Raw genomic sequence first — 24,018 nt, forward strand, 5'->3', positions numbered from 1 at the left:
ACTTAATTGTCCTGGTAAAAGTTGGCTTGTATCCTTGTAGGAACAAATCATGAATTTAGGATAAATTGCATTTTTCCTCAACATGCAAACCTTAAATCTTTCACATAATCATATCTCTGTACTAAATCCATATTAGTACCCATTACCACAAGAAAAGTGATCCAGACAATCATGCTTTAACTATGAAACTGCTTTCATTGAAAGTATATCCATTAAAAAGACTGCAGTTTGTATATCTAGAAAAAATGCAAACCGAATTTATGAATTTAGTTTGAACAGATAGGCTATATAAGACTTAAATATTGATAATCCTATTTTTGTCCTCAGGTGTTTAGGGAAGTGGGAGCGGAGCTATGCATCCGTCACAGCCACTGATGCCTCCCAGTTCAAGACCACCTGGAGGACCACCAGGTAAGGTAGAAAGTTTCTTTGTCTTATAATTATAATAATAGAATCAAAGATCTCATAAAGAAAACCTGTACTATATTATTTTTGTTTGAAAAATTGTAAAAGAAAAAATTTTTTTTTATACAGAATAGAATACATTAAGAAAAATTGCAAATATGTCACTGCAGTATAAATGCTTCTAGAAAAGTTCCATTTCGACAGGTACTTCCTACTTAATTTTAGCCTATTCCTTTGTATCCATTAGTATACCAAAAATTTTTAAATGCATCCTTCAGTCGGTTAAATAAGCAGTTCAAACTGACGTCAAAGAATGACAAGGTATTAGGCTGCCTTCATGCAGTTCCAGTCTGTTTTGTAGAAAATGGTTGTCAAGACTCAAGGTCAAGTAGTATCTAGTAGGACATGGATTTTAAGGTTTTTTGAATTTTTCATTGTACAAATTCCATTAATCTTCAAAAGATTTGAGTCCTAAATATAGCACTGGTAAATGCTTAGTGATGGCAGGGTTGCTTTACAGATATAACTATGTATATCCCAAATTTGGAACTGGTCAGTGCTTGATGAGGACAAGGGTGTCTTTTCTTATAGAAAGGGTTGATTTTAGTGAGCTGTATACTTTAATATTAACATATTTCTGTACTTGGATCCCTCCATCCTATCAGATGACTGGTATTAAAGGTATTTTCTAACTGGTTTGGGTTCTTGCACAGAGAATTTACAGATGAAAGTTCCTCAACTTTTTTGGGCCATTTCTTGTTTGGTAGCTGTGAAACCCTGGCTCCATGCCACCCCCTCCTTTCTTTCTCTCTCTCTTTCTCATAAATTTATTTAATGCAGTATTGTACTTGATACTGTAATATGCTGTGACATGTATGTTTATTTCACTGTTTATTCATTTGTGTATAGTGTATGTACAGCCTTTTGTCCAGGATCACCCTAATCTCTTGCCTTGGCTGCATAGGGATTGGGAGTGCTGGAGAAAGATGTACTTTAAAGTCTGTAGATGACATCTCTCCAAGCTTTTGTTAGGCTTTTTCTGGTGGAGAAGTTGACTAAGGCCTGGAGACCAGTTGTCAGCCTTTCCCCAGCTTGGTCGCCATAGGGAAATAGTGTCGAAAGTGCACTGTAGGCATTTTTCAAGGCTGTGGTTATTAATCTTTTTTAGTGATGGCACCCTAACTAAGTTTGTGTGTGTGTGTGTGTGTGTTAGAGTAGACACCAATAATTATATGAATAATTTTTTTTTTCTTTCCCTTCAAGTGTTCATTGAGATGATCTAGCCATGACAATCTTTTGGCACCCTGAAGCACTGTGTAGGTTGCTATGGCTCCCAGCCTAAGAATCACTGACTTAAGGTTTTGGCAGCATCCCATCGACCCCTAGCTGCCACCCCTTTGTCATTTCTTATACTGCAAACTGCCATTCATATTCTGTTTTTTTCCATGGTATTTTTCACCCTCTCTTAATAATATTGCTTCATAGTGCAACTGCTAGGTTCCCTTGTGTTAAACCTTTTTATTCTCAATTTCCTTTTCCATGCTAATGGACCTCGCCTGTTCCAGCTCATGGCCTTCAAGATATTCCATGATCTGGGATGTTTATATACATAATGTACTGGGAAAAGTTTGACTTTCAGTGCTAGCAGTGATTGAAGTACCTGGGCATGCTAATTGACACTGTAGCAGTGAGAGTTTTCTGCAGGCTCAGATCAGTAGTTCAGGTCTCTTGACAGAATTGAATGGTTGTAGATGCTATTCCATACAGGCAGCTCAACCTGCAGTCACTGTGTTTTGTGTGAAGTGGCACTGGTCACCTTAGACCCTCTTGACACTAACTGTGCCTCCCAAAAGGGTGTTTAGCGCTGTCGGTGAACCTCACACAGGTTGCACTGTAGGCATTACGTATGGTGATATGCAGCGTCCTTTTGGACCCTATATACAACCCCTTTCTAGCCTTTTACTATACCTCCTTTCATAATTTTCTTCCATCTTACTTCCACCCACTTCTAACAATGGTTTCGTAGTGCACCTGAGAGGCTTTTCTCATGTTACACCTTTGTAACCTTTTGCTGTCAATTTCAGTTTCAGCGCTGAATGACCTCATAGGTCCCAGCAACTTGGCCTTCGGCCTAAATTCTGTATTCTATTCTGTTCTCTCAAGTTCTTAAGATGCTTCTATTTTGGATGCTGGGCAGGAAATAGATGCGGCTTACATCTAGACAGCTCATTTCCATTATATGTTCGCACTGTAAATGACTTATGTGCACATGAACATTATAGAAATGTGCAACTAGATTATAGAAATGTGAGCTGCACATCTGGCACTACGGGAATTTCAGGATCAATGGAAAGGCAATATAGCTAATAAGCAGTAACACAACAGTGGTGGCACACGTCATCAAGCAAAAGAGATAGTGCCTATTTCTTTGCAAGTTGGACAGGGAAAGGCATGCATATGAGTGTGAGGTTTGCTATGCAGTTGAGCTGTCAGCCAGATACACAAGTTTTTAAACTGTAAAGGCAGACCAGATCAGCTATTAGGGTTAGGTCCTCAGGTTGGGTTGTACCAATACCTGCACATGCCAGCAAGACTTTTCAAGGGTTGGGAACATCAGTGATTGATTAGCCTCTTCATCCTGTGGGTACACAGAAAGCTTTTGATGTTCAGTTCTCTTCTTCCAGACCAGTGCGCTATGGTGGAGGTTGTCTTTCAAACTCATGGGACATTTTTGTGTATACTACTCCCTTCCTCCTGATCTGTGAAGTGATTAACCATGTGTTTCTCACACATGGTGTTTGGATGGCCCTGGTGACTCCTCCTTGGCCACAAGCTGAATAATATTCCAATCTGCCGAGTCTTTTCAGTGCAGTGACAAGAAGGCCTCACAACCTGTACTGCTTGGGCCAGTTTTAACTAGTAAGATACCTCCAGTCTTTGGAGTTGGTATTTCACAGTTGAAGAGTATCCAGCATCCTCTTCAAGAAAGAAGTTTTTCTTTTAGGGCTGTAGAGGAGATATGTGCTACCATCCACAAGCCCTTGACAGGTTTTTATTCAGCTAGGTGTGCCATTATCTGCTGTAGTTTTGTGTGAGAGGTAATCTTCATTCAAAGCTCCTATGGTATTCAGGAGAGAGGGGACTATCTTGTCTACTTACAATGAGACAAGTTCCTCTGTTTCATTGGTTAATGGGTGCCACTCAGCCCTTTTCTATGTATTCTTGCTCTGCTGAAAAGTATGGGCCTCTAATTATAGTTGATGTCTTTATGCCCTTCAGCACTAAAAGCAACATCCCCTCCCCGGCCAACTGGGTGGGATTCAACTTGCCTGCTTTGTAGTCTTAACCCACAGGCTTTGGGAAGTAATGTCACACTTTGATTGTCTTCCTGCCAGCTATAGCATCATGGAGAAAGAATGCAGACTCCACAGCCTCTTATATATATGGATACTGAGATATGAGAGTATTGTGTTCTCATTTGTATTTGGAAAATTAAAAGATGTTTTTGATCCCCTCCCAAGAAACTGTAGCTGAAGATCAAGAGGATATGATTTGTTGGTGCTACGTATTTAGTTTTGCCATTCTACCGAGTGAGGCTCCATATAAAAAAATTATTATTTTTATTCACGTTTGAAAAACTTGGAAATTTTAGATGATTGGTATTTTTATTAGATACACAAACCTGAAATCTCTCATAATCTCATTTCTGACCTAGCCCACTTTTGTCCCTGTTTCTGGAAGAAAATTTGAATGCCAACAATCAAGTGATTGATTGTTACCCTATGCCTCTTGCCCCCATGCTGCTGTCTACTTTAACAGGCTTTATTGGCTGGACAAGCATTTCCTAAGGTGTATCTATATTAAAGGGACTTTAAAGTTCGCATAACGATGAGAAATACAATTCTTTAATTTAAATTGTTTAAGATTACAGATTAAAATGAAAAGTACTGTAGCCGTAATCTGAGGATGAATTAATAAAAGATACTTGTTTCATTGCTGGAGTGTTGGTTGTTAACTGTGTATATTCCATGCATGTTTTGATCCTTGCTGTTTCATTCTAATTGGATGTTCAATAGTACCTTTTACATGTTAATGAAAATTTTGATAGATTTTATTGTATTTCACAATAAAGTTTTGATGCCTCCTGTTTAGTCAAAATTAACACATGTTTAGCTAACCTAAAGTGCCCTCTGCAGGTGGTTTTGGAGGGAGTGGACCAAATATGCACCCTATGAGACCTGTTGGAATGATGCCTGGTGGCCCCAATGCACCACCACCTCTTGGAGGACTCCCACAACAGATGGAAAGAATGAACATAAATTCTGCACCTCCACCAGCAGGCGGGGTATGTGTAATTATTATTATTATTTTTTTTTTTCATTGATATAAGTTTTGTTATTCTTGTTGATAAGTTTTGTTATTCTTGTTGATGGCTTGATTTTACTACAGGTTAATAATTAGTTGAATGCCATATGTACTTTTTCTGGTTAGGCTAATTTTTTTTATTACATACCAGTGATAGTTGGATTTACAGTGAGGATAGCGTAAAATTTTTTCATGCCTTAGAAAACTCAAGTGTGTACATCAGACTGGTTTGTTATGAAATTTGATGTATGTTATTGTAGAAACTTAATAAATGGTCTTAATTGGTTTGATGTGAAATTTGATATACAGTGTTGTAGGAACTTGAATAAATAGTCTAAATGGGGAGATGGTGTGTGTACTTCTGGTAAGTATTCATTACTAGATAAGTTAATGGTGTCATTTTGTACAGGATATGAAAAGAATGTGGCAGTTCCTTTTTACATTATTTAAATAGGATAACCATGAAACTGTGAACCTAAGAGAAATAACACTAGCCTGAGAACAGATAAGATCCAAAACCAACTGGGTGCAAGCCACCATACTGTCATTAAGAGAAGACACAACCTGTAAGACTAGGAAGGGTAGACATGAACATTGTGCAAAAAAAAAAAAAATTGAGACTGATCTCAAGGACAAGGGGTTATTGTATGAGCATTATACCATTTTGAAAGAAAAGATGAGAAAAATACTCCCAGTGTATCTCCAAATGTACCATTTTGAAAGAAAAGATGAGAAAAATACTGCCAGGATATCTCCAAATATTAAAATAGCTGTCTGAATAGTGTAGATAGTTGGTGCCTGTCAGCAGTGGATTTTGTCAGCAAAATCATGGGTAACTTATTTTGGAGGAGAAGCACCTTGGTTGCTGATAATTTATTTGTGAATATTAGGCCTATGATAGGTAACAAAACAGTGACTTATACCTTGCCTCTGCCTATCCTGAGTGACCTTTTAACAGACTTGAAAACGTGCTGTTCTGAAGGGTAAAGAAATTAACTGAGAACTACACATCATGTCACCAAAAGAAACCACGCCCAAAGGAAGCTGAGGAAACTCACAAAGTTTTCTCAATGGTTGGAATGGTGTGGGTGTCCTTGGCTGCTTGAAGTTGAATGATTCAGTGTTCACTTGACCTATCATATTCAATATTAATGATGGGAAATGGATTGGCACAGTGACACGCCATGTTGATGCATTTCTTCATGAAGGGACATCAGGGTTTGAAGAAAGTAATATGAGCTGGTTTAATTTTGTTGCAATGTGAGCCATTGTGAAACTAATTCTTCTTGACCTGACTGACAAATCTAATTGAAAACTGGCTTCAGTACTAAGAAAGTTGAAAACTAGCAAGACCCTCTATTCATTGAGAATAAATTATGTTTCAACAAGGAACAGGAATAATTTTGAGAGGACATGCAAAGTAGTAGAAACTCAGGATGATAGAAAATTGTCTTGACTGATGCATCTTAGGTAATTATAGAGGGTGATGGATTATTGGAGCATATAACATAATTCAGGACAGTCATGGTAATGTTTGTCCATTGAATTGGATCTGAGCAAACAGAGTGAATTCTTTATTCAACAGAGGCTGCTGAGATGTTGTCTGTCATCAGGAGTGTACCCTTGGGCAAATTATGACATTGTTAGAGATGATGATGCTAAAAGAAAGTTTTGTATTGAACAGAAATTATTTCAGTTCAGTGGGTCCTAGGTGAAGAATTGGTGGCAGTCGTAGCAATAGGTCCTAGGTGGAGAATTGTTGGCACACAATTACAGAATTTAGTCTTTTTAATAGAGGTATTTTCCACATTGAAAAATTGGGGTCTGTAACAAGTAGCAGAGCATTCCCACGTGTGAGTAATTGAACTTCATGACAGCTTAGTGCATAAGAACAGGAAGAGTAGTGATATTGGTAACTGCATGTATGTATAAACATTGAACAATGTTCTTTGCTGAATACTTGGATAATTTTTTTTTATCTGGGATCATTTTTTAACTTTGGACTATTTTATTAAATGCCCTTTTGTCATCATACCCTGACAATTAAACCTATAATGTTTATGAACCTGTATACCAACAGAATGAAAATGACATGAACCTCCTCTGTGTATATAATATGTGCTAAAGATACTGTATTTTTTGCACATAAATTATATACAGGAGGTACACGATTTAATTTTTTTTAGCCAATTTTCATCATTTAGTAAAGTATAGATCACATTACTTTTAGGTTGTTTTAGCAAACTTTCATTATTTAATGCTATTTTTTCAGTTCTGAATGTATCACACACTTTCTTTTTTGTTTCAGGCACTGAAAAACCCCTATGGACCTGGTGTTAGTTCCGGTACAATCTCTAATGGTCTTCCTTCTAGTGTTCCAAATGGACCATCATTCACTCAGTCACCTTCTCCCAGACCAGGTTTACCTGGTGGACCATTATCAAAACCAATGGGCCCTCCAGGCGGACCACCCATGGGCCCTCCAGGCGGACCACCCATGGGCCCTCCAGGCGGACCACACATGGGCCCTCCAGGCGGACCACACATGGGCCCTCCAGGAGGACCTCCCATGGGCTCTCCAAGGCTTCCCATGGGTGCACCTAGTGGACCTCTTGTAGGCCCACCTGGGGGACCACCCATGGGCCAACCCGGAGGACCACCCATGGGCCAACCCGAGGACCACCCATGGGCCACCGGAGGGCCACCCATGGGCAACCCGAGGGCCCCCATGGGCCAACCCGGAGGGACCACCCATGCCAACCCAGAGGACCACCCATGGGCCAACCCGGAGGACCACCCATGGGCCAACCCGGAGGACCACCCATGCCAACCCAACGTAGGGCCACCCATGGGCCAACCCGGAGGGCCACCCATGGGCCAACCCGGAGGGCCACCCATGGGCCAACCCGGAGGGCCACCCATGGGCCAACCCGGAGGGCCACCCATGGGCCAACCCGGAGGGGCCACCCATGGGCCAACCCGGAGGGGCACCCACGGGTCCACCTGGAGGACCTCCTACAGGCCCACCAGGAGGACAGCCTATTGGTCCACCAGGGTTACCTCCCATGGGCCCACCTGGAGGACAACCCCCCATGGTCCCCCCTGGAACAACTACCAAGTTTCCCAAGGTGGACCTTCAATGGGCCCCACCTGGAGTACCACCAATGAGCCTTGCGGGGGGACAGCCTGCAGGTCTTTCACCTAGACCACCTGGTGTACCACCTGGTGGCCCTTCAGTGGGTCTCTCTCCTGCACCCTCTCAAGGGCCTTTAACCAACCTGCCGCCCTCCTCAAGTGCAGCAGGACCATATGGACAACAGAGTTACCCTTCTCAGTCTATGCCAGGAGCTCCAGGAATGGGATTAGGGCCCCCTAGTTTAGGCCAACAGCAAGGCATGACCCCAGGTACTGGTGTGGGACCACCCCCAGGCCCAGGAGCAATGCCACGACCCAGTCTTCCACCACCAGGACCCAGGCCTGGTATGGGTTCAGGCCCTGTTGGTGGGCCACCTATAAATGGAACTGGTGGAATGCAAGCTAGATATCCAGGTGGAGGTGTTAGTGGGCCAACTGCAGGTGCTGGTTATCCTGGAGCACCCCAGGGCCCTCGACGTCTCAATCCTGATGACATGCCCAGTCCATTACAAGTCATGGATGAAGATAGCCGACTGAGAAGTGGTGAATTCATTACTAATATGAAAGGCCAAGTTCCACCACTTGTCACGACTGATTTTACAGTTAGAGATGGTGGTAACGCCTCCCCACATTATATACGTTCAACAATGTACAGCATCCCCCACACTCCAGATATGATAAAGCAAACAAGTGTTCCATTTAGTCTTATTTTGAGTCCACTAGCAGAAATCCCACCCACTGATAACCCACTGTATATTGGTACAAGTTTAGAAAGTGGACCTGTTCGATGCAACAGATGCAAGGGATACATGAGCCCACTTATGCAGTTCATGGATGGAGGACAAAAGTAAGTTATTTTTTGTTTTTTTTTTATACCATTTTTAATAACCCTGAATATATTGAACAGATATGTTTGCTGGATTTTTGTTGGGTTTATATGAATTTGTGTGATTTGAACCGATTAATATATGTAAAATTAGCCTTTACTGGCCAGTGGTTGGATGAGTAATCATATTTTAAATGTTCTTTTCATATATTAATTCCATAGAACAACAATATATTTGGCTTTATAGAGGAGTTTTGAAACATTCTGAGATCAATGTTTTCCAGATACCAGTGTAAACTCTGCCGTGGTATAATTGAAGTACCTAAGGAATACTTTTGCCACATGGATGGACAGGGATCCCGTGCAGACAGATATCAACGAGCAGAATTATGTTGCGGTGCTTATGAATATATTGCTACTTCTGATTATTGCAGGGTAAGTTTTTTTATTTATTTTTTATAGGTAAATGCATTTAAAATATAAAGTTGACAACTTTTGTCCTTTCCTGGTCAAGTCCTGAATTTTGTTATGCATACTTGCATAAAGTACAAACCATTGCCATTTTGGCACATCTTATAGGCTGGAAAATATGGATGGCATTTTTGTAATTCAAAGATTTGAAGTTGCTGTCAACAATGGTTTTTAATATGAAAAAATGAGGCTGATAAATCTGCACTGTACAAATAATAACCCAATTATTAATAAGAGATTAATTCATGAGAAAAGATGGGGTTTGTGCATCGTTATTAATGTTCTTGCAAAATATTCATGTTTTAAGTAATGTATAGTAGCAAATAATAGTAATATAAAAGCTAATATAATTAGTAATAAAATCATGGAAAGCAAAACATACCCAACTTTAGTCTAGGCTGAGTTTCTTCAGTTTAATGAAGAACGTATGGTACAGTAATACATACATGTAAATGTTGATATCAGTAATGTAATGTTTAATATAGAAATTATTTTTGTGAATGGAGACTGCCCACATCAAAATATACTATAGTACAGATACATAAGCATGGAGTATGTGTATTTGAATAGTATGTATATACTTTATACACAGTAGTTGTGTACTATTATATGCCCAGCAGTGCAGTTGCTTTACATACAAGCATTAAGATAAAAATCATCTAATTGTGTTACATTCATCTAGGTGCTCAAGATTTTTTTTAACTACATAATTCAATGGCACTTTGGGTGTATATGTATGCATACATACAGTTGGACCAAGGGGGAGGATGGAAACCATGAGTAATGCATATCTATAATGTTACACTGACTGTACCAATTATGAACATTGTGCTCTATTAACCCTTAATGGGCAGGTGGTGGACGGATTCACTCATGGTGAGCATTGACATTATGCGCCAGTGATTTGGAGGAGTCAAGTGGGAAGGAGGTTCCAGTACTTCCTTTGCCCATATATTGACTAAAAGCAACTTTTAGACTGGCTCAGAGCAATGATTAGGCGATTCATGAGTTCGTTGTGATCATGACTTCAAGGGATAATGTGGTTGGCAATTATATCTCATGTGGCTGGCATAGGGTGTCTTGATTATACTTTCTCTTTTTTTCATCATACTACTACTACTTTTTTTTTTTCTATTTAAACTGTTGAGCAAAGATTTACAATATTAAATGCAAGCTGCTTATGGCTAGCATCAAAGGTTAAATCTCTGCACTATCCCAATTGGAATTGATGTCAATACTGTACTGTATTTATATTTAATGGATACAGTTGCACATCAGTTTCACTGTTTATATGTATTATATTTTTTGCAACCTGTAAGCGCACTAATAAATTAGATGAATTTTTGTGAATATAATTTTACATTTTAACCCTTCCCCAGCGCTGTCCATAGACTGCTATAATTTTTGTGAATACTGGTATATATATATATATGTATATGTATATGTATATGTATTTTATTTACTTATTTATTCATTTATTTATTTATTTATATTTTTTTTTCATGAAGCCTGTTGACTTACTTCTGGTTGTATTTTACAGGGAAAGGAGTTGCCTAAGGAACCTGCCTTCATTTTTATACTTGAAATGAGCCAACTGATGATGCAAAGGGGAGTCATTCCATTGCTGTGCCAGAACATGAAAGACATCTTGGCACATCTTCCACGAGATAACATCAACGGTGTTCAGTCTCCTGAGGCAAACATCAAAGTGGGTTTCATCACATACGACAGTAATGTCCATTTCTACAAGTTAGATGGCCAGGCTCCTGAAATGTGTGTTATGTGTGATCGTGATGAAATGTTTGTACCCTTGTCGGGAGGTATCTTGTGTGATGCAAAAGAAGCGGCCGAAAATATTGATAAGCTCATGGAAACTATACCTGAGAATTTCATGGCCACTCGAGAAACTTCGGGTGCAATAGGTTGTGCGATACGTGCTGGTATGGAGGCCTTGAAAGCTTCGGGACGAGTAGGAAAGATGTTTGTATTTCATTCATCGCTACCCACGGGAGGAGGAATTGGTAGCCTCAAAATGAGGGAAGATAGAAAACTTTTAGGAACAGAAAAGGAGAAAGGTATCTTGACTCCTCAAACAACCTTCTACAATAACTTAGGCCAAGATTTGGTTGCAGTCGGTGGCTCAGTGGATTTATATGTATTCAATGATAGTTACGTTGATCTTGCATCAATGGGACAAGTATGCAGATTAACTGGGGGACAAGTTTACAAATATGCATTCTTCCAGTCAAATAGAGATGGTACACGCTTATTGGAAGACCTCAAAATAAACGTAAGTCGTAATATTGCCTTCGATGCTGTCATGCGAGTAAGAACTTCTCAAGGAGTCAGACCAGTGGAATTCTTTGGCCATTTCTTCATGTCCAATACAACTGATATTGAACTGGCAAGCATAGATTCAAGTAAAGCAATTGGTGTTGAAATAAAACATGATGACAAATTGACAGATGAAGATGGTGTATATATACAAGCTGCTCTTCTCTATACTTCATGTAGTGGACAAAGAAGGCTGCGAATATTAAATCTGGCTTTAAGTGTGTGTACGCAAATGGCAGACCTATACAAAAATTGTGATTTAGATACACTAATGAACTACTTCGGGAAACAGTCCGTTTCCAGGCTGTTGGAATCTAATGCAAAACAGGTAAGAACCAGTTTGCTCTTTCTCTCTCTGTCCTCCTTAGGTGTACTGTATGTAGTTAGTGAAAGCCTGAAATGAATAAGGTATCTTTCACACAATGTATATTAGTAATGTAGAACTAGTTTAAGCTTTAATTCTCTTTTCAGTATTTTAATGTCTTAAATACTTCTGTAAAGTTGAATACACGTATGGTGTTTCTTGGGATTAGTTTCAAGTTCTGAAGTAATTCATGGTTTTCCTGTCTTGTTAGGTAATTTAAATTTTAGGCTCCAGTATTTTGGCAGTGTATTTTTTAGATAAGACTATATTCCAGTAATAATTAAATCTCTTAATTCTTTAAAATTGGATATGAGCCTGTACAGTTATTTTCAATGATTTTAGTGTCATAGGAATGTGCATAATTTTGCTGAGGTAGATTTCATATGCACTTAATTGCTATTGTAGTCTGGCAAATTAGTACATTACAGTGTGACTTTTTGTCTGGGAACAGCAACAGGCATAATGCAAGCAGTTTTTTTAGATGGAAATGTTAGTTATGGTACAGTCAAGGGGTGTTAATATTGAATGTTTTACAACTTTTAATAAACATAAAAATAACTAAAAAATAAGTGTATGCAAAATTCAGGTTAATACTACTACTGTATGGGAGTCAAATTTACTGAATTCTTGTACACTTAAAGTTAAAGGGGTTTTACAGGGCCTCCAGATAAATATTACTCGGGTATTTTGTATAGAATCCTGATTATTATTATAGTGTCATTCTTGAGTATACCTGCCCTTTAACCACTATGGATTAACTTGGTTGTACTGTACCCTTCCTCATGTTTGTGTTGATTTGTGCTGTATCTCATCTGACTGCATTTTTTGAAGTGCCAAAAAATGTTTTGTTCCTGTACTACTTTTAATGAAATGTAATTTTTCCTAAATTCCCTCTGCCTCCTTTATGCAGGATGTGTAGTCACTCATTGCTGATCTCCACTAATTTAATCACTGCTGATGTATAATATGTATGGGGGAGAAGGAAATTATGAGTAACCATTACAGATATTGTAGTTAACCATAATTTCTACACTTTAAACTGGTAAAACAAATAGCTATAGCCATGTTTATATGAAAGAATCAGGTGCCATGGAATGGCTCCCAGTTTTGCTAAGGGAACCATCAGAGAAACGGTCCATGTAACAAAAACAAGACCATCTCCTTTTGGCTATCATAGTGTATGCTTGGGTTGGACATCCATTTGCCATTCATATATTTATAATCACAGTTATAAGAACTTAGTGAACATGTACAGATAAAGAAATGCAGTGTGTTATGCCATCAGAGGTATAACATACTGCTGGGATTTTTTTGTGTAGGTGACACTAGTTCATTTTCATTGGTGCACATTGTAATACTACATCCCATGTAAGTGTGTGTGCAAGATGCTAATTTTGATGCAGAACAAAGTTCACTTTTAAGTTGTATTTGGAAATCTACCATGCTAATTGCTATCTTGATGGTAGTCTTTAGAGCCTTGGTGTATAATGACCAATTTGGTTTTTCAGTGTTTAGTGTCTCTTTAAATGGAGCTGTAGCACAAGACATTAGATTTTTGGTCATTAATGTATGTGGGGGAAAAAAGGGAAGCTGCTTTTGTGGCATCAAGGGAGTGGTTATGGGAGTATGCAGGGACCCAGAGGGGAAGGATAATAATCATAGAAAGGGCAACTGTTGTTGGAGCTCCTATAAGCTTATTAATGGAACAGTCAGTATCATATCACTAGGTTTTGGTTGGCAGAGCATGTGAATGACAACTGTACTTGGTGCATGGTTGCTGTTTAGGAACCTGATGCCCTCTCCCTGCAAGTTTTCTTTTTCTGTTGAAAACAGTCATGTTACTACCCAAGGACTGGAATACTGCTCATTAGGTGTGGACTAAGTTTTTTTTTTTTTCTAAAAAATAACCTGTCACTTTTTTCTTCATTTCCTCCTTATTGTTCATTTATGGATTTCTGAAAATATATCGCAGCTTATGGTTGGATACTTGCCATTATCTTGAAGGATTTTCAGAATCCTCTGAAGTGACCTGATAAGTGTCACATGACAATATGTAGTTAAGTAAGCTTTCTTTTGAGCATCTAATCTCTGTTTTACTTTAAATGTCAGTTTGGGAGTGAAGAATGAAAACCCATGAAAGTGAGGGAGCCATACATTTCATTAATTTGCTTGCTAGATGTTTGTTTGACACTGGTATGCCTTCAGTAAAGTGGGTTACTCCATGGTATTTACTAGAACCTGTAATTATAGGATACCTCAACAGCAAGATATTGAGACATCCTGCTTGCCTACGGTAGCATGATAGTGCTCTTGGAAATAAATCATGATCTTTGACAGTAATGGTCACTAGGTTGTTATATTCAAGTGAGATCAGGAAGGCTGACATCCTTCAAAGTATTTTGTAGAGCATTAGTAATCTTTAATTGGAATTGGATGAGCCAATTGCAGACAGAAACAGAACCAAGAACAGTACTTATTTTTAAATGTTCAGCAGGAATGTCTTGAGAGTAATGTGAAAATGAGAATTTGATTTTCAGTAAATTTGTTTTATATTGATCATTGCAAAATATTTTAATGTAATTTACTCATTGCACTTTTTTCTCATTACAGGTGAAAGAAAATCTAATATCTAAGACAGCCAATATCCTGGCTTGTTATCGTAAAAACTGTGCCTCTCCATCATCTGCTGGTCAGCTGATTTTGCCTGAGATGATGAAACTGTTGCCATTATACATTAACTGCCTTAATAGATGTGATGCCATTAGTGGCGGTCAAGATATAACCTGTGATGAACGGTCACTGCAAATGTATTTACTCTCCTCCATGACAATAGATGCATCAGTAGTTTATTTCTATCCCAGGCTTATTCCTATTTCGGATGATGACCCACAGGTAGGTGCCATATGAGTATTAAGAATATGAAAATTTATGATAGCATCAGATTTTAGCATAGTGAAGATTTTTATATTAAATATTGCAATACAACACCTGAACAAGCCCTGGTCACTTACCAGCCCGAACCCTCATTTATTAAAAATTTACCAAATCTTTGGTTAAAATAAACGATCAGTGTTGCCAATCTCCTTGCAAACACCCTCGTTACCTAGTTACCAGCCCACCGCTGGTAGCCCTGCCTCACGGGCCGGTCACACCTGCCCTCTCACGACAGTCACTTATCGTTCGCGGTGGAGTACAAATGTATCCACAGCGAACTCCTTTTTGGTCTTGCCCGGCCTTCATTTGCACCTTTGATTTGATTGATTTTGGTGACGAATTACGCATTCCTTTGGATTACGGTTGGATTGCTCTTTATACCTTGTCATTAGACATTGATTCTGCAAAGGAAGAAACAACACAGGCTACGACAACGACTACTGCATTCTCAGCCACGACATCACAGAAAACGACGAGCGGAAGTTCAACAACGTATCATCTTTGCCAACAATACAAGAAAAGGATGAGTACCCTAAGACACGATAATCATTGCTTATGCGTAAATTGTAGGCCTGTTCAATCTAATGTAAAGACCAGATGTGTGGAATGTCAGGAGTGGTCTTTGGACCGGATGTTAGGGTATCTCAAACATTCAAACATAGGAATGGTCTCGTATTAAGAAGTAAGCGTAGGCAGGAAGAGACTAACGTAGTCCAAGATAAAGACTTAGAGACAGCGCTCTTTAAGAGACTCGAGAGTAGACTTGACATCGTGTATGACGTCTGTTTACCGATTTTATGTGAAGATTAGGTGAGGATAGATCGAGCAATAGGGGTACTGAAATTACTAATCGTTCTTTTCCAGCTCCCCTGCCTGTTCCAGAACCAGCCCTAACCGGTGCTGGGGGTTATGGGGATCCGCAAGCCCACAGGGCAGGATCCGCCAGCCCACAGGGCAGGATCCGCCGTCCCCCCTGGCGCGGAGCAGGCAGTGTTGGCAGCAGATTCCCCTTCCCTCGATGTGTAAGTTCTCAAGATAATAAAAAATTAGGTCAGATACAAACGAGTAGGGATAATAGGCTACATAGTGGTTAGGAAGAGAAGTGCAGGCTTCTTCGGGTCGGTTTTCTATTAAAATTAACTACGGCTAGCCTAGTGTTCACGATGATATATCGTATGCATATTCAGTAGCCTAGCCTAGCCTAAAGTATTCGCTGTACTACATATCGGTAGTTATTTTTATAGTGGCTAACGCTGTAGGCTCGAGGCATTCTGACTTCGGATAATTCAGTACAGGTGTAGTTGAAAACGAACGAGAATCCGATCTGAAGTTAATTCAATATGAATGTAATCGAACAGAATGAAGATCGGATTCTGTCCGACTAAAACATCACAATTGTATTATATGTATCGTCATATTAGCGTAGTATAAACACTAACTCGGCAGTCATTCACGCTCGAATCAGCGGATGACGAATACGGGTTTGCGTCGCCGTATCCATTTCATTTCGGTCCTGATTGGCTAACATGACTAACGTAACAACTCTAACTCACTTATGCCAGGTTTGCACAAATGTCTTGAAGGAGACGTGTGTTCAACTATGTTGACATTTAACATAGTCAATGATCTATCTTGTGGCATATAATCAGATGTCAGATATAAGGAATTCGTATGTATGACGTCTTCATACGTTTAACAGACGAATTGCCGTCAGTAATTACATTGCGCTTATGTCAGTTACAGTTACAAATTATTACCAGTAGTATTATCAAATTACAGTGACAACTGAAATTAATTTAGGCCTAATAAAGTTAATTTAATTACCTTAAAATATTATTTTGTTCATGAAACTTACCTGTCAGATATATATATAGCTGTATTTTCTGAAGTCCGACAGAATTTTAAAAACTTCCGACACACGCAGTGGTCGGCCAGGTGGTTAGTACCCATTCCCGCCGCTGGGAGGCGGGTATCAGGAACCATTCCCATTTTCTATTCATAATTTTTCTGTCGCTGGTGCTGAAAACACCTGTTTCAGTACCTCCGTCTTAGGATTTTGGAAACTTCATTGCCGCTAAGTATCCTAATTGTCTTTTGATTTATTTACTTGGATTTGTGGGATTTGTGGCTAGGCATACGCTATCTTAAATTGATTTGAATTTGATTCATTTTTGCATAAAATATCTGAATCTAGTTAGGCTAGTTTCAGACGGGGTTGTCTGCAAAGATAGGGTGTGGCTACCGAAAGCTTCGGTAGATCCGCACTTGGTATGTACGAGGGTATGGGTCTTGCTTCTTTGTTGAGATTTGTCATGTAAGGAGTGTGAGACTTTGTCTATTCCGTAAGGAAGACGTATGATTCGTATGTACGCAATTAATCAGTAAACATGTCTAATTCCGTAAGGAAGACGTATGATTCGTATGTACGCAATTAATCAGTAACAAAAGTCAGGGTAGTGAACCTGCTAACCTTCCTGTAGACTTTATTTTGCCTAACCCTGTAGTATGGCCTACGGGCTATGAATATGTCTACGAGAGGTGCTCGCTCTCCTTCATTGCTGTGAAGTGCTACTTCTGTAATTGTTACTCCTAACCATGCAGTGTTGCCTTCGGGCCCTAAGCAGTGTCTGTAGATGAATTACCCTTTCTCTGATACTCTTTCGATTCGTATCTTAGAATCGAAAGTGCTTGCTTTAGAGAGTAAAAGTGAAGTGCAGAAGTGCAGTGATACCCCTTGTGTAGTGGAGGGTGCGTCAGATCGGCCTCGTTTCGCCTCTAGGCCGGGACCTCTGCTTGACTCCCAGGACCTGGGAGGGAGCATGTCGAAAGCCTAAGGAGGGTTACAAGGAACCCCCACCGATCTGGCGTGCCTTCGGCAGTTTCTGATGAAAATCCCCAGACTGCCAAAGTGCGTGCGCGAATCCTGAAAGATTGCTTCTCGTCTCCGAAGCGTCCTCCCCATGCAGGGGTTGGAGCTTTCGGAAGGACTCGCGCCCTCTAAATAGAAGCTTTATAGAAGAGGACGCTTCACGTCCTCTCTCTCTCTCTCTCTCGTTATGCGTTTCAGTGAGAAGTAAGAAGGCGAACGTCGCCTGAACTCGTGTCCGTCTTTCCACCGAGAAATACGTAAAAGAAGTCATAGTAGCAGGAAGCTTTTGAGAGCGGACGCCCGGGACGCTCGGATGGACTCCAGGCGCGCGCGGGTGCACGCCAAGTGCGCGCCAGTGCCCAGTGGACGCCGAGCGCGCTCCAGTGGACGCGAGCGCGCTTTCAGTGGACGCCGAGCGCGCGCCATGTGGACGCGGAGCGTGCACCAGCGCACGCCAGGTGTGTCGCCTGGCTGAACGTTTCTGTTGAACTCTTCAAGCTCTTGTTTCAGATATGGGCCTAAAGAATGTTTACCTCTACCTCCGGTGATACCTTCTACCTCACCTGCAAAGAATGTGAAGTAGTAGGCAGTGCTTCGGAGGAAGTTTAAAGTGAACAGACAACTTCTTCTTCGAAACCCAGCAAGACATCGGGTTTCGTGAATTCAAGAGGTCTCTGTCAATTAATATTGCTTTTCGCATAGGTGGATGGAGTTAAGGAAAGCTCAAGGGAAGATCTCGTTTGCTCTACCGCAACCTTTGCCATTCGGACCAATAAATTTAAGTTGCCACTACCGCAGGTCAAGACTTTGCGATAAGGCAGTTACGGGTTATGTAAGGCTCGATGTCCTGCACGTCAGAACTCTCCGGCAACGTTCAGTGGGATTCTTGCAAAGGCACTCATCAGAAGGACGCTCTTCAGAAAGCGCAACGACAGGACTTCCTTTGCCATACTGCCAATAAATTTTAAGCTTTAGCAGGCATTAGTTGTGATACGGGAGAGGAAGCTGGTTGGAGAGTTTCTTCCTCTTCCCAGGATAATTTTGCAAGCTTTTTAGCCCATCTGAAAGGGTTTTTCAGATGATAGATTTTGTTAGTTTCTAGTCGGACTACGCTGCCGAATTGAACATCGTCGTTCTACCTGCCGTAAGCCCAGTCTCTTAACAGGATTCTTGCCCCTTCCTCGTTTGAGACGGGAATCGAAAAAATTAAATGCTTGACTCCCTGGATTACGTTTTGTCAATTCAGTGACTTTCCCCCATTGACAATATACTTTCGTTTTGTCAAGTAAGTGGGTATCCCCTCATTGACAAAATATCTCTTTGTCCCGTAAATGGGTTAGTTCTCATTGACAAACATCTCATTAACTTGATATTGCATAAGCGAATAAGCTCTTATTGACAAGATTCGGAAGAGCTCTCATTCGTCATTCGCAGACTCGTACAAGAAATAGACTTGTAGACTACGTCAATGAATGCTTATGTCCAGTAACATAAGAAGCTTGAGCTGACTGCTTCGTTCTTCTTAAGTTTTGTTCATGAAACTTGCCTGGCAGATATGTATGTAGCTGTATTTCCGAATTCAGCTATATATATGTCTGCCAGGTAAGTATGAACAAACTTTATTGTGATATAATTTCATATTTTGCCTTGCGTTATTTTACTTCTGGTTGGTTCAAGTCATATACGCTTGCTGTAGTTACCTCTTCGGATGGCAACCGAGAGGTCTATTGTCTATTTTAAGGACATTTAATCGTTAATCGTTACTCCCTGCAGCCTTCCAGGAGTTTTCCGATTTATCTTTTACCGTTGTATGGTAGTGTTCTGACGACACAAACGCATCTATATATTTAGCGTTTTCTGTTTCGCTTAAATATACCAGCTTGAGAGTCTTTCGGCTCAAAAAATAACGGACCTATTTCTTCGTAGAATAGGGTAGCTGGCAACCCAGACATAAAGTTAAGAGACGACGTTCGTAAGCTGCTGGCTGCTGCTGTCACGCTGTGTCTGTCTTCCCAGTCCAACCGAGCCAGTAACAGATCGGGCGCTGTCATGCGCCGTAGGTTACGTCTCTCTCTCCTGCGGGATTGACTGACTAACCGTATCTCTGTGCTGGCGGTTACGTCTCTCCTGCGGGATTGACTGACTAACTGTAACTCTGCCCTACAATCACGGACTTTAGCCTAAGATTGAGGGGATTTCTTACGTGAATGAATAAACGTTGCATTCGTTTTGCCTTACTATTTTCAACAGAGTTATCTCTTAATCCTTTCGGTGCTCGTTACCGCACGGTATAGAACTACGAGTCTACCGCAACATTGCACTTTTATATGCTCTCCCCTGCTTAGGCAAAGCGCAGCCTTATTAGGGAAGTAAGCATACTCGGGGAGGGAATGGATGAGCTTGCTGGGGACCATTCCTTCCTGAAGAAGTTTGTTTCCCCGAATAGACTGCAATTCAGACCACAGTTTTTTTCCTACCGGGAAACTGAAAATATTATTCAAGATCTAGGAATGATTCTGAACATCTCTCAGTGCGTTTATCACCTGAGGTGATAGAAAGAAGGTGTCGGACATCTGGATAGGGTTTCAGATGTCCTGGATCTTAATCTGAAAGAAGTAAAAGCGATTCGGTAGTCCCTCCAGTCCTCGTAACGAGTTTTGGAACCAGTGGTTCAGATCAACTCTGATATTCCACAGCTCTCTCATATCTTAAGAAGTATCTTCTCTCGGTCCCTGTTCGAGTTTACGAGAAAGCCTATTATAACAACAGCGTAGAATGTAACGATCCTCTAGAGGTTCGTTACCGGATTGCAAAAGTCCGTACGAATCGTCTCGATCGACGGCAGCAACTATTGACTTCCGAGTGGAATCTTTCTTTAGAAGTAAGTTGAGAGTTGGGAAGACTTTAGGGACGCCCTTCATTCTCTCTTCGATATGTTGAGGACGAAGAGGCTTCTTCTTCTCTGCTCCCTTATTCTCGATCCGGGATCGGTACCATTAAACGCCATCCTATGATATTGAACGGGGATGGATATTTAGTCTCTTTTCCCCTTTTTTCAATCGCTTAGGAAATGTAATAAGAGGATTTATGACGTCACAGGGAGCGACAATGACGCTGATCGCCCCATGTTGGCCTTCAGGATCCTGGATTCACAGAGGTCACATACTTCCTAGTTCACTTTCCAAGGACCTTTTCCGAGAGAGTCGGTCTACTCTAACTCGAAAGGTACCTATAACCTCTCCGCTCTGAGTCTTGACTACGTTCAGGCTATCGAGATGTTGACAGGAATAAGATTACCGTCTTCCATTTCCGTCTGAAGAATGGGATAAGCTGGCAGTCACAACTATTAAAGAATACGCAAATATGTTGTTGACGGCCTTTGGGCTCAGAGATTTGCGTCTGTCAAACAACAAAGCCCTTCACGATCTTTGAGTTCTGTGGAATCTCGAACCTCGCTCACCATCTACTTTTTGTCTCACCTGTTTTCTCGGAGTCAGACACTCGTGCGAGATCAGGCGACATATAGTAGCCCTGAGTTTCTTGTTGACGAAGTCGGTTGCGTTTATACACCCCCGATGATCGTGTAACATGAGACCAGGTTGGACTGTCAGGCATTCTTCCTTCGGGACTGAATCGCCTTTTTGCTCCTCGCTCCTTTCTCCTGGCACCAGAAGCTCGAGTCAGGAGTTGATTCGCTGACGACGTTGGGTTGCGTTGATACACCCCCAAGGTTTGCTTAGATTGAATCGCCCAGGCAGTCCAGACACTCATCCTTCAGCGAAGATAGTGCCTTATGGTCTTCAGGGTACAGCCTTGCTGTCCTTGATTCGTCTGACTGGTCAACTGGTCGGTCACCTGACTTTAGTACAGACGGACTGACTGTGCATGTCCAGATCGAAGCTTTCAATATGGAACTTAGACGTAGTCTGAAGTTCTTGATGTCAAAGCATTCGAACCTCTCCTACCTGTTAACTTCTTGCATGTGATCAGGAAGGCCTTCTTCTAACCACCCTAGATACGACAAAGAGGGTTAGTGAGATTTTAAGCCATCGTCACAAGTTTTGGCTTTAGAGAACACAAGGCGGTGTGCTCTCTAACCCTTCCGTTGTGGCCTAAGAATGGTAACCCGTTTTGTCCTTGGGCCAGGAGCTTGGAAGCCAGGATGGCACAAGTTAGTGGGCAGGAGCCAGAGAGAGTCCTGTGCCCTGTCGGGTCTCTCAAGTTTTATCTACATAAAACTCAAGAAAGTCGAAGTCATCGGGCAATCTGCAGTGTTTCCGAAAAAAGACCAGACTTGCCCATATCGAAGAACAGCCTGGCTTTAGTGTTAAGGAGTTCTTTCAAAAAATGCTCCTTCATTGTGTTTGCACAAAGATTTGAAATCTTTTATCTGAATGCTCACGAGGTGAGGGCGCGGCCTCGGAAGCATTTCAACAGAGCATGGCACTCAGCAACATCCTGAGTACCATGTTTTAGCGAAGCAACTCTGTGTTCACTTCACACTCCCTGCGAGATGTGAAGATGGCATATGAGATCTGCTGCTCGCTAGGGCCATACGTGTCTGCAGACACAATCTTGGGGGCAAGAAGTACCACTCATCCTATCCTGTAGAAAATGGTTAGGAAAAGCTCTTAATTTAGTTGTTGAGTCGCCGACAACGGCGACTTCTTAACTCTTAAGCCTTATTACACCAACCTTAACTTTGGCTAGGTTGGTCAGGTGGTGATATATATATTTATATATATATATATTTATTTTACTTCTTAGCCCTCATGGTATGGTCAATATGGTCTAGTCCCACGTCGTGGTCTCGCCCCTGTTGACAGATCATCTGGAGTGCACCAGCTATATAGGTCTCTACCTCGCTGGCAACTCTAGTAGCACAAGCAGACTTACGTGGCAGTAACCACGAAGCCAGCTATGCTAACAGGTGGAACCAAGATGTAAATCATCTGCATGCATTTGTTTCCCAAAATCCTTCTATTCTGTCCCTTCCCACCTCCAAAGGTGGGATTCAGCTATATATATATCTGACAGGTAAGTTTCATGAACAAAATGATATTGTTATGATACAATAAAGTTTGTTCATACTTACCTGGCAGATATATAATCAAGTCAAGTACCCACCCACCTCCCCTCAGGGGACAGTGGAAATAAAAATTATGAATAGAAAATGGGAATGGTTCCTGATACCCGCCTCCCAGCGGCGGGAATGGGTACTAACCACCTGGCCGACCACTGCGTGTGTCGGAAGTTTTTAAAATTCTGTCGGACTTCAGAAAATACAGCTATATATATATCTGCCAGGTAAGTATGAACAAACTTTATTGTATCATAACAATATCATTTTACTTTTCAATTAAATTACAATTACACTAGCTTGTCGTCAAACAGCACCATTGTAAGGAGGTGTGGCGTAGACAGACAAGGATGCCGGCTAGTCTGTTTTTTCCTTGGCTCCAGATTCAACCATATCACTTGGTCTCGGCTAATGTTTTTGTCCCTAGTTAGCATATTGATGAATATCTGGATACTTAACTTATGGAACGAAGTCATACTGTTCATCTTACGATGTAATTTAAGGCCAAAATTTGACTAATACGTCACATTGGAAGCTAGTTTTTCCCTCGGGTTAGATGGTGTTAAATTTAGGATTCTGTTCGTTTTCACTCGTTTTCATAGGTATTACGAACCTCACACTGTATATACTTTATTAATCCTTTGTCTTTGTGAAAACAACAGTAATGAGCTCTTTCATGCTATTAGTTTTCTTTTACCATGGCTGCGTTTGAATCCATACAAAAGCTTGGGACTTCTGTCTAGGTTGCTGATGCACGTAATTTTGCCTTATTAGCTTCAGCTACATTTATAACATGAATACAGTAATTACCGTCGCACGCGGATGAATAAAATAACGGATGTTGCTATCGGATTCGAATACTGTCGCACGCGGATCAATACAATAAAGTGATGTTGTTATAGGAGTCGATCGCATTAGCAACAAGTTCTCGTTCGGTTGTTCATAGCTGTACGCAGTTATACGATTATATTATCGTTAAGATAATACCTTTTTAACTTAAAAGAGGGTGCAATTTACGGAGGTGGAGATGTTAGACAATTGTAATTCTCTCTCTCTCCTCTCCTCCCCTCTCTCTCTCTCTCTCTCTCTCTCTCGTCTCTACGTCTCTCTCTCTCTCTCTCTCTTCTCTCTTCTTCCTCTCTCTCTCCTCTCTTCTCTCCTCTCTCTTCTCACTTTCCTGATTTCATATTCTCTCATCCTATTTTCCACACTCTCCTAACACTGGACTCATTGTG

At 40.9% G+C, this 24,018-nt stretch overlaps 1 protein-coding gene across 1 annotated transcript in view; it reads left to right on the plus strand.

The window, feature by feature from the left end:
- LOC135210681 (protein transport protein Sec24C-like) overlaps window positions 1-24,018 on the plus strand; it is a 53,836-nt gene that overhangs the window by 9,560 nt on the left and 20,258 nt on the right. The window contains exons 2-9 of the mRNA XM_064243457.1: window positions 328-411; window positions 4,602-4,750; window positions 7,079-7,426; window positions 7,613-7,846; window positions 7,899-8,752; window positions 9,016-9,166; window positions 10,743-11,864; window positions 14,511-14,792. Coding sequence (XP_064099527.1) covers window positions 354-411; window positions 4,602-4,750; window positions 7,079-7,426; window positions 7,613-7,846; window positions 7,899-8,752; window positions 9,016-9,166; window positions 10,743-11,864; window positions 14,511-14,792 — 3,198 coding nt within the window. The 5' untranslated portion in view covers window positions 328-353. The remainder of the gene's footprint in view (window positions 1-327; window positions 412-4,601; window positions 4,751-7,078; window positions 7,427-7,612; window positions 7,847-7,898; window positions 8,753-9,015; window positions 9,167-10,742; window positions 11,865-14,510; window positions 14,793-24,018) is intronic.

This window comes from Macrobrachium nipponense, chromosome 4, assembly GCF_015104395.2.
Source record: "Macrobrachium nipponense isolate FS-2020 chromosome 4, ASM1510439v2, whole genome shotgun sequence".
Classification (NCBI taxonomy): domain Eukaryota; kingdom Metazoa; phylum Arthropoda; class Malacostraca; order Decapoda; family Palaemonidae; genus Macrobrachium; species Macrobrachium nipponense.